The following is a 12139-nucleotide window of genomic DNA, read 5'->3' as shown; positions in this document are numbered from 1 at the left end:
TGATTATTTTTTTACTTCCATTTTATAAATCTATTAATAATTATAATAAATAATAATTTTTTTGCTTTGTTAGTTAATATTTTTACACCTTTAACATACTTACACATTTCACATTGAAGAGAGCGCAATTAAAGAAAAAAAATAATTTCATTTGTAAATAACTTTTCAATGCTTTGTACTATTGCTGACAGCTGAAGTGTAAACAAAATAGTTGTGGTAAGCATCAGTAATTGGTATCGCTGAGTACTTAAAAAAAAAAAAAAAAAAAAAAAAAGTATGAGTACATTCCTACAAAATACCATTGTTTGGGCTCAGTGCTAGGAACTACTTCATTGTTTATGTAAAATATTAATATTAGTTTTTTTTTATGATAGCTATGTGACACTGCTATCACAGTCTCCACCCTATGGAAAAAATAAATAAATTCCAGATTGCAGTACCCACTATCTATCACCAGATGGCACCCTTTTGTAGCAGCACTTTTTCCATCTGCCTATATGGCCAAGTGTATGTGGACCCCTCAAATTATTGGAGTCAGCTGTCTCCAGTGAAGGGTACTGTTAATTCTATGGCATGCAAAGGCATTTAAGGCAATTTTAGTGTAGGCCCTTAATTTTAGTGTAGGCCCTTAATGCTCCACCATGACTGTGAGCCCCTGTGTACAAAGCCACCTCTTTAAAGACATGGATTGATGGGTTTGCTGTGGAGGAACTTGAGTGTCCTGCACAAAGCCCTGACCTCAACCCTGCTGAACACCTTTGGGATGAATTGTTTGAACTGATTGTAAGTCAGGTCTTCTCATCCAACATTACTACCTGAGCAGTAGTAACGTTGTGCTGCATCAGAGACCCTGATCTCCCAACCCTCCAGAGTACACTATCCTTAGACTCAGCTCATCTCAGCTCCATTAACTACGACCCACTGACGTGTTTTGCCCCACCTACTGGGGGGCTACTCAGTGGTATCTGACCTTACAAATGTTCTTTTAGCTAAATGGGTACAAATTCTCACAGACACCCTTGTTGAAAGTCTTCCCAGAAGATTTGAGGTTGTAATAGCAACGACTGGAGGGCCAACTCTAGCCATAGTTTTGGAATATGATTATTATTATACAGGATTTATATAGCGCCAACCGTTTGCGCAGCCAACAAATTACATGAGATGGTCAGGTGTCCACACGTTTGGTTATATTGTCTATCTGAAGTCAATTTTTGCTTAAGAAAAAAAAAGAAAAGGACATGTAGATTTACGTACCTTTTCCAGCATCTCACACCAAAGGATCTGGAAAGAGAACACAGAGAGAACATAAGTACATGGCATCCAGCCAGCCTATACAATCCACTTGTCTAAACAAGCCGTCTTCCTAGGTCATTGTGCGTTTATGTCTCCAGCCAAATATCATTAGCTCCTAGCTGGGTGTAGCCACTAATCAAAATCATATCTATGTATATTCCTGAGCTCTCACTCTCGTTCACCTTCTCCAAAATGCAGCTGGAGTGGTGAGAATTCATGGTGACCAGGGATCATTTCAGGGGCTAAAGTGCTCAGAAAGTATCGCCGGTGTCTTCATAAACCGGCAGCCGGTTCACCCCACCAGTGTCCCTCATAACAGAAAGCAAAGCCCAATCCTGGGTAATTAAAAGTAAGCAGTGAAAATAAAGATCTGATCAAGATATATAGTGAAAAGATAAGGCGGCTAAAGTTGCGTGCCAATCTCAGCATCGTCCTATAAAAGGACAAGCTTGACCCCATCCCCTCTCACCACCTCCCTACTGGTCAAGGAGGTCACCATTACACTAAAAGACTAATAGGGACAGTTATTCAGATACTATTGTGGATCCCTAATGCCCAGTGGCGCTCCTGCGCCACCTCCTGGTTGGGGGGGGTCACCTTTACATTAAACAATAGGGACAGTTATGCAGATACTCTTGTGGACCCTAACCCTCAGTGATGCCCCTGCTCCGCCGCCTGCTCTTTTATAATATTAGACAGTATCTCTATATGGATGCCGCCCACCCTGGGCTTTCACCTGTATGGCTACTTAAATGGGAGGTTCAACTTTTTACGAAAAATGAAAGTGTACTAGTTCCAAATATCCTGGCCACCCCTCCAGACCTCACTGCCCATAGTGGCTGTGATGTGCCATGTGCTGCCAGTTTGGTGGTCCACACACCGCATTACACTGCCCTGGAGAGAGTATCCATCATAGTGCTCACAATAGCAAGCTCTCATTGGTCATAGTGGCCAAGTGCTCCTTTCCTCTGGATCACCTTAACGGAAGAAGTCTCAGATGCACTTCTCGTTGGTCAGTAAGGTCCTGCACTGGCCCAGCCCTTATTGTGAGCGTTATGCTGGATACTCACTCTGTGGCTGCATATTGTTGTGTATGGACTGCTACACCGGCAGTAGGGGGCAGCACGGCATCTATGTGCATCAAGGTCCAGGGGAGTAACTTGGAGCTAGCTCACTTTTAAAAAATGTTTTAAAAGGTGAACTCTCCCTTTAAGTATCTTTCCTCCCACCTGCTAGCTAACATATCAGCAACTCCCACCTCAGGCCTGATTTTACCTTACAACTGGTGTGTAGCAACTTGGGAAAGCTAGATTTTGGGTGAAGGAATGCGTAAATATACACAAAATTCTGTTTATATGATTGGCATGAGGTGACCATTAAATACAAGGTTCCCCACTGAGGTTGACACCCGCTGAAGAGAACATACCGAGGTGGTAGGTCTTGACAGCTCCTCATTGTGTCTGACATTGCAGCTGTAGTCCACCCCCTCCTGTGGTATGAAATCCACCTGCTTGGTGATGTAATAGGCCCAGCCCTCCTTGTAGGCCATGTCAGACTCAACACAGTTGGGAAATTCCCTATTACCCTCCATCAGCTCAAGCTCAATGCGGGGAGGATAGAAGCCAGTGCAGTGACACATGAGCCGATTCTTCTTCCCATATTCCACCGGATGGCGAGTATACACATAGACTTGTGGGGCCTCTGGAAAAGAGAAAAGATAGTAAAGGAGTGCACATTCTCTTTATTTACTATGTTCAGGACTTATACAATACAATTAACTTACTAGAGACCGGGAATGCAGCCTATCCATTCACTAGACACCAGTGACATCACAGAGAATGCAGCCTATCAGGGGCGTAACTAGAAATCACAGGGCCCCCTAGCAAAATGTTGTATGGGGCCCCCCTGCAAACAGCCCCCCCCCCCCCCAGTAAATTCATTCATCAGTGACCGTAACCAGTAAAATCATTCGACCGTGACCAGTAAAATCATTCATCAGTGACCGTGACCAGTGCAGGACATTAATTCATCAGTGCCCGTGACCAGTAAATTTATTCATCAGTGACTGACCAGTAAAATCATTCATCAGTGACCGACCAGTAAAATCATTCATCAGTGACTGTGACCAGTAAAATCATTCATCAGTGACCGACCAGTAAAATCATTCATCAGTGACCGTGACCAGTAAAATCATTCATCAGTGACCGTGACCAGTGCAGGACATTAATTCATCAGTGACTGACCAGTAAAATCATTCATCAGTGACTGACCAGTAAAATCATTCATCAGTGACCGACCAGTAAAATCATTCATCAGTGACCGTGACCAGTAAAATCATTCGACCGTGACCAGTAAAATCATTCGACCGTGACCAGTAAAATCATTCATCAGTGACCAGTAAAATCATTCATCAGTGACCAGTAAAATCATTCATCAGTGACCAGTAAAATCATTCATCAGTGACCAGTAAAATCATTCGACCGTGACCAGTAAAATCATTCGACCGTGACCAGTAAAATCATTCGACCGTGACCAGTAAAATCATTCATCAGTGACCAGTAAAATCATTCATCAGTAAAATCATTCATCAGTAAAATCATTCATCAGTGACCAGTAAAATCATTCATCAGTAAAATCATTCATCAGTGACCAGTAAAATCATTCATCAGTAAAATCATCATCAGTGACCAGTAAAATCATTCATCAGTGACCAGTAAAATCATTCATCAGTGACCAGTAAAATCATTCATCAGTGACCATGACCAGTGCAGGACATGAATACGATTACTGTGACCAGTGCTGTGCAGGACATTAATACAATTACTGTGACCAGTGCAGGACATTAATTCATCAGTGCCCGTGACCAGTAAATTTATTCATCAGTGACCGTGACCAGTAAAATCATTCCACAGTGACCAGTAAAATCATTCATCAGTGCCCGTGACCAGTAAATTCATTCATCAGTGACTGTAACCAGTAAAATCATTCATCAGTGACCGTGACCAGTAAAATCATTCATCTGTGACCAGTAAAATCATTCATCAGTGACCGTAACCAGTAAAATCATTCGACCGTGACCAGTGCAGGACATTAATACAATTACAGTGACCAGTGCAGGACATTAATACAATTACAGTGACCAGTGCAGGACATTCACCCCCCTCCCCCCCGCCATGCTGCATATTATAAAAATCAGTTAAACTCAGACAGTTCAAAATGCTTAGACTGCAGTCTGGCCCCATCATTGCATCAGCTTACTTTAGCTTGTACAGTACCTCTGTCTGATTGCAATGAATGGTCTGCAAATTTTGCGAGTGTGAGGGTGAGTCTGGTTCCTCCTCGGCGGTGCTGCCTGGTTCCTGTGTATGCAGGCTGCAGTAGCTCTGCATTGACGCTCCGCCCATCGAGCCTCCGGCCGAGTGACGTCACGACGATGGGAGGGGGCTGACGCCGGTGTTCTGGGCAGGACAGAAGTTTGCAATGCATTGCCGAGCCCCGGACCGCTCGGCAGCGGCCCCCATTCGGCAGCAGTTCCACTAGGCTTCGGGCCCCATAGCGACCACGTGGGTTGCTATGGCGGTAGTTCCGCCACTGCAGCCTATCCATTCACTAGAGACTGGTGACATCACTGAGAAAGCAGCCTATCCATTCACTAGAGACTGGTAACATCACTGAGAATGCAGCCTATCCATTCACTAGAGACTGGTGACATCACTGAGAATGCAGCCTATCCATTCACTAGAGACTGGTGACATCACTGAGAATGCAGCCTATCCATTCACTAGAGACTGGTGACATCACTGAGAATGCAGCCTATCCATTCACTAGCAGCCAGCGACATCACTGAGAATTCATCCTATGCATCACTAAAGATCAGTGACATCACTAAGAATGCAGCCTATCCATTACTAGAGACTGGTGACATTGAGAATGCAGCCACTTCCTTTCTCTCATGATTTTTGTTCTTTTTATTTGTTTCCCCAGGGGACCAAGTGCATTCCGAGTCCCCCAAACACAAGTCTCTCCCATTTTGAAGCCTTAGGCAGCACATTCAGTTATAATAGTGTCAGATCTCTCAGCATTACGGGGCTGTGCAATCTATGTGCTGGCTGCTTTCAACCATACCCAATTCCAGCCAATGGATCCCACAGCCCCACATGTCAAAATTGGGCATAAAGTGTCCATATTTTGTATGGCCACCATTGTTTTCCAGCACTGCCTTAACCCTCTTGGGCATGGAGTTCACTAGAACTTCACAGGTTCCCACTTGAGTCCTCTTCCACGATGACACCACAGAGCTGGTGGATGTTAGAGAGAGACTTTGCTCTCCACCTTCCATTTGAGGATGTCCCACAGATGTTTAATAGGGTTTAGGTCTGGAGATATGCTTGGCCAGTCCATCACCTTTACCCTCAGCTTCTTTAGCAAGGCAGTGGTCATCTTGAAGGTGTGTTTGGGGTCGTTATGTTGGAATACTGCCCTGGGGCCCAGTATCTGAAGGGAGGGGATCATGCTCTGCTTCAGTATGTCACAGTACATGTTGGCATTCATGGTTCCCTCAATGAACTGTAGCTCCCCAGTTCCGGCAGCACTCATGCAGCACCAGACCATGACACTCCCACCACCATGCTTGACTGTAGGCAAGACACACTTGTCTTTGTCCTCCTCACCTGGTTGCCACCACACACACTTGACACCATCTGACACCAAATATCTTGGTCTCATCAGACCACAGGACATGGTTCCAGTAATCCATGTCCTTAGTCTGCTTGTCTTCAGCAAACTGTTTGTGGTCTCTCTTGTGCATCATCTTTAGAAGAGGCTTCCTTCTGGGATGACATCCATACAGACCAATTTGATTCAGTGTGCAGCGTATGGTCTGAGCACTGACAGGCTGACCCCCCACCCCTTCAACCTCTGCAGCAATGCTGGCAGCACTCATATGTCTATTTCCCAAAGACAACCTCTGGATATGACGCTGAGCACATGACCTCAACTTCAGACGTGGCCTGTTCTGAGTGGAACCCGTCCTGTAAAACCGCTGTATGGTCTTGGCCACCGTGCTGCAGCTCAGTTTTAGGGTCTTGGCAATCTTCCTATAGCCTAGGCCATCTTTATGTAGAGCAACAATTCTTTTTTCAGACCCTCAGAGAGTTCTTTGCCATGAGATGCCATGTTGAACTTCCAGTGACCAGTATGAGAGAGTGAGAGTGATAACACCAAATTTAACACACCTGCTCCCCATTCACACCTGAGACCTTGTAACACTAACGAGTCACATGACACCTGGGATGGAAAATGGCTAATTGGGCCCAATTTGGACATTTTCACTTAGGGGTGTACTCACTTTTGTTGCCAGGGGTTTAGACATTATTGGCTGTGTGTTGAGTTATTTTGAGGGGACAGAAAATTTACACTGTTATACAAGCTGTACACTCACTACTTTACATTGTAGACAAGTGTCATTTCTTCAGTGTTGTCACATGAAACAATAGAATAAAATATTTACATAAATGTGAGGGGTGTACTCACTTTTGTGATATACTGTATATATACACAGTAGATGTGATCTGGCTCTTACTCGTAGGCAGGGGCCCCGGGGCCAGAAGAAGGCAGGAAGGTGAAGGGGATCCGTGCTGTGCAGTACAGAATCTCACAGTTTCTGCAGTTCTCATGTCATTGATTTTAGACATCAAGCTGTTTACTGCCACCTCTGGCTACTATGTGCATGTGCACCCCTCGTGTGCAGTGATCTGCCTGTACTGCACTTCTCAGCAACATGTCAGCTTTGTGAAAACGAGCTGGGACCAGGTAGGAAGCTGGTGTGTGTGAGGGGGGCTGACATATATACAGGTGTGTGTGAGGGGGGCTGACATATATACAGGTGTGTGTGAGGGGGGCTGACATATATACAGGTGTGTGTGAGGGGGGCTGACATATATACAGGTGTGTGTGAGGGGGGCTGACATATATACAGGTGTGTGTGAGGGGGGCTGACATATATACAGGTGTGTGTGAGGGGGGCTGACATATATACAGGTGTGTGCATGGCACTGACATATATACAGGTGTGTGTGAGGGGGGCTGACATATATACAGGTGTGTGCATGGCACTGACATATATACAGGTGTGTGTGAGGGGGGCTGATATATATATACAGGTGTGTGTGTGGCACTGACATATATACAGGTGTGTGTGAGGGGGGCTGATATATATACAGGTGTGTGTGGGGAATGACATATGCACAGGAGTGCATACAGGTGAGGTGGCCGGTGTGCAGATTCAGTAGGATGGCCCATAGACAAGCCCTGGGGAATCTTGGTGGGTTTTTTTTTTTTTTCTTCCTCTCTCCCCACTGGTTTTCTGTGTCTACCTGTGCCTCGACTTTTTTGCTTTTGAACAGACAAGCACTAAGGGGTTGACAAATTTGCTTGGAATCTAGGAGCCAGCTTAAAAAGTTAGGAGCCGGGTCCGTGACGGCGATCTGGACCTGTCCCTGGCCTGACATGGAGACGAGTGAGGGGAAGATAGCAGCGCCGTCGCCACCCCCATCCCCCGTCTCCAAGTCATTGCCCATAGCTCTTAGAGAGACATTTTATTTTATTTTTTTCAAATGACAATTTTTTTTTCAATTGCATTTTAGTGTAAATATGAGATCCGAGGTCTCTGACCCCAGATCTCATATTTAAGAGGACCTGTCATGCTTTTTCTATTACAAGGGATTTTTACATTCCTTGTAATAGGAATAAAAGTGACACAACATTTTTTTTAAATGAACAGTGGAAAAAAAAAAAAAAAAAAAAAAAAAAAAAAAAAAGTTAAAATAAGCAGAAAAAATAATTTTTAAACGCGCCCTGTCCTGCCCGCATATAAAATCGGTGTTCGAACCACACATAGGAGGTAGCGCCGTAATCGGTAGAGCGAGAGCAATAATTCTAGCCCCAGACCTCTAACTCAAAACGTGCAACCTGTAGAATTTTTTTAAACGTCGCCTATGGAGATTTTAAAGGGTAAAATTTTGTCGCCATTCCATGAGTGGGTGCAATTTTGAAGCGTGACATGTTGGGTATCAATTTACTCGGCGTAACATTATCTTTCACAATATAAAAAATAATTGGGCTAACTTTACTGTTGTCTTATTTTTTTATTAACTAAATTATTTTTCCCAACAAAAGTGCGCTTGTAAGTCCGCTGTACAAATACGGTGTGACAGACAGTATTGCAACAACCACCATTTTATTCTCTAGGGTGTTAAAAATATATATAATGTTTAGGGGGTTCTAAATAAAGGGAAGAAGAGTCAGGTAATATGAAACAGGCAGAGGAATCTTCATTAGCATTGCTGGTTTGTCATACCAACGGCGACCACAAGAGGGCGCCAGATTCCATAAGGAATCATAGGACCGCAGAAGGCCTCAAAGCCGCGGCCTAAATTTTCGGCCGCCGGCGGAACGGCCTGACGCGATCACGCTGGGGGGGTCCACAGAGACAGGATACCCCCAGCTGTGCTGCCCCAGGCGCGAGGTCGCTATTTCTAGTCGCCAATGCGACCTGGCGCCCAGGTTTTGTCGAGCCCTGTTTTAATTCTAATGTGTAATATGTGTGTTATGACTATCAGAATTTCTTTTTTTTTAATGAGTATGTTCTATTCTAGACAGTGAGACTCGTTCTCTCCCATCTTTGAATACTTTGATTGTGTCCTGAAGATGCCTAATGGTGAAACGTGTCAAAACACGAGGGCTCACTGTATACTCTATCATTATACATGATTTTTAACTCTTGAATGCTCTATTCATGTATTGTATTTTCATAATAAACATTGTTATTTTTCAATACTTTACTATTTGTTTCGTATGCCTCTAAAGTCTGACCTAGCGAGACTTAGTAAGTATCCCTTTCCTTTTTTTGTTCCCCTTAAACTACGGATGTGGCAATGAGAATGCTTTCTTATTTGTTGGTGGTCAGGCTCGGGGGGGGGGGGGGGGGGGGGGGGGCGGTGGGTTCAGGTATAAGCTGTGTAAGGGGCCCAAAAATTTCTGATGGCTGCCCTGCTCGTAGGGGCCCACATGTATGCCACCCCTGGCTCACTCCCACTGTGATCACACACACCGGGAGTCCAGAGGAAGGTACCGCAGATTCAATAGGGTTGATTTACCAAAGGCAAATAGACTGTGCACTTTTGAAAGTGCAGTTGCACTCTGCAAGGGCATTTGCTCCAGAGCTTAGTAAATAATGGAGAGCTCTGCTGACTTCCATCATTCAATCACGTGTAAGCAAAAAAAATTTTTTTGTAATTTTCCTTGCACGTGATTGGATGATGCGAGTCAGCAGAGCTCTCCATCATTTACTAAGCTCTGGAGCAACTGCCCTTGCAGAGTGCAACTGCACTTTCAAAAATGCACAGTCTATTTGCCTTTAGTAAATCAACCCCAATGTCTGCAGGCAATTGCTGATCCTCCAGCAGAGAGGCAGAACGGTGGTCTGTCTATGTAAACAAGGCAGATCGCCGTTCTGTCAGTAGGGAAGGCATGGATCCTGTGTCTGTGCAAAGCAGGGACTATGATCCATGTATTTTCCTAGTTTGAACACTCCTGATGTTAACCCCTTCCCAGCCAGTGTCATTAGTCTAGTGACATTGCAATTTTTTTTAGCACCGATCCCTGTATTGGTGTCACTGGATCCCAAAAAGTGTTGACGACGACAACAACAACAACAACAACAACCCCATAGTCTGTAGACACTATAACTTTTGCGCAAATCAATCAGTATACTCTTATTGGGATTTTTTTTTTTTTTTACCAAAAACATGTGGCAGAATACACAATGGCCTAAATTTATGAAGAAATTCGATTTTTTACATTTTTTATTGGATATGTTCTATAGCATAAAGTAAAAAAAAATATTGTTTGGTGTTTTGTTTTTTTTCCTTCAAAATTGTTGGTCATTTTTTGTTTATAGTGCAATCAATAAAAACCGCAGAGGTGATCAAATAGAAAGAAAGTTCTATTTATGAGAAAAAAAAATAAAAAGGATAATTTTTGTTTGGGTAGAGCGTAGCACGAGCAGTTGTCAGTTAAACGAACGCAGTGTGATAGCGTAAAAAAAGTGTCTGGTCATGAAGGGGGGTGAAGTGGTTAAGAAACGTTGAATCCACTTCACACTTTTTTTGTTACATTAGGTGACATGTTTTGTGTTTGTTGTTTCCCTTTATAAAATAGAATTAAAACCGAAACATCCACATTTTGATAGTTTGTTATTTTTACTGCCTAAAAGGGAAAAAAAAAAAAGTTTGCACTATTCACTGCCATTGTGAAGAACTGTTCAAACTAGATCTGCAGAATTGGCTTTCACTGCCTCTGAAATACCGATTACATTGCCAGCAGTGCCACCAGACTCCAAAAAAAATATGGATATTATATTGTGTTTCTGTGCACTAAAATTGGATGCATTTTTTTACTGAAAATGTATATTTGAGAAACAGAATCCTAATGAATGCGTGATGTAAAGGTGAAGCTTAGACATGCCATTGGAGGGCAGCAAAAATACAGGGTTGAGCTGCTTTTTTGCCACCAACCAACTGCCCCGCTTAAGCTGCAAGAGGCAGCGGATGGGGGCGTCTACATGCTTTGCAAACATGGCAAAGTTTACTCGAGATCCCGCTGAATGCTACACATATAAGCAAATAGGGAAACGCTGCTAATATGCGATTATCAGAAACAAATGGGTTAAAACCGGTGGTGAGGAGGTGTCGTATTGCTTCTTCACCAACTGTCAGTAGCCTCTCAAGTGCAAACATGGATCGGGCCTCAAAGAAAATAGAGATGCATGTCTACATCTACCCAAAATTTACACCAGCTGCCATTTTATTCTCCAGGGTCTCTGCTTTCAAAATTATATATATATATATATATATATATATCCAGGGCTGGACTTACCATTGGGCTTGACTGGGCTCAAGCCCATGGGCCCCACCCAATAGGGGGCCCCGCCGAGATACATAGCCGAGTGTACTTGGCTCGGCTCCACTCACAGTCACGCCCAGCCCCGCTCTATGATGGACATAACACAGAGCGTGACGCTGAGTACACTCGGCTACTCTTGATTCCGCTCGGGACTGCAAGAGTACCCGAGAGCCGCCAAGATACGCAGGACTCTATCTCTGCGGCGCCATTTTTAAACTTCAAGACTGCAATGACAAGGCTGCAAATGACACTGGACAAGGCTGCAGATGGATGGGCAATGCTGCAGATGGACACTGATAAGGCTGCATTGATGGGCATTTACCGTAAATGTAACTTCCCTCCTAAAAGTTTTTTCCTTAAAATTCCCTCCTAAACTTGGGGTGCATGTTATAAGCCAATAAATATGGTAATGTATAGAAGGTAGGGTCCAAAAGTGACTCAAGCCCAGGGGCCCCCACCACCCTAAGTCCTTCCCTGTCTGTATCTATCCATCTAGATCTCTATATAGATATATATCTATATATGTCTATATCTAAATATCTATCTGTATAGATCTCTATCTAGAATGTTTTGTAATCTTCATGACTAAAATATGTATTTTAACCCTTTTACGACCACCCAACACATAAGTGAGATGTCAAAAAGGGTGGGGGGGGCTTAATGTCCACATGCGGCACATATGGTTGCTGGGTGGTCAATCTTTATGTGTTGAGAGAACACTGCAGGCAGGGTAAAGATCGAAAGGCGATGTGACCAGCTTCCAATCATGTTTCCCCGGTCAAATCTTTGCCAATCCTTCCGGTCCCCAGGGGTGGGGAAGGGGTTAACATTGTGAATAAATAAATAGGATATTAAATCACATTCTAGGAACCGAAACTGAAAT

The 12139-nt window shown here is 43.8% G+C and overlaps 1 protein-coding gene across 1 annotated transcript in view; it reads right to left on the bottom strand.

Moving 5' to 3' along the window:
• Positions 1-1200: 1200 nt before the first annotated feature.
• LOC143925379 (beta-2-microglobulin-like) overlaps positions 1201-12139 on the bottom strand; it is a 16606-nt gene continuing 5667 nt past the window's right edge. The window contains exons 2-3 of the mRNA XM_077449947.1: positions 2720-2994; positions 1201-1281 (exon numbers count right to left, since the gene is read on the bottom strand). Of these exons, the coding sequence (XP_077306073.1) occupies positions 1216-1281; positions 2720-2994 (341 nt within the window). The 3' untranslated portion in view covers positions 1201-1215. The remainder of the gene's footprint in view (positions 1282-2719; positions 2995-12139) is intronic.

The sequence above is a fragment of the Lithobates pipiens genome, unplaced genomic scaffold (genome assembly GCF_037356315.1).
Source record: "Lithobates pipiens isolate NorthernLeopardFrog02 unplaced genomic scaffold, aLitPip1_a1.2 Scaffold_22, whole genome shotgun sequence".
NCBI classification, from domain to species: domain Eukaryota; kingdom Metazoa; phylum Chordata; class Amphibia; order Anura; family Ranidae; genus Lithobates; species Lithobates pipiens.
The sequence above is the reverse complement of the archived record's forward strand: the minus strand, read 5'-3'. Positions and strand labels throughout refer to the sequence as shown.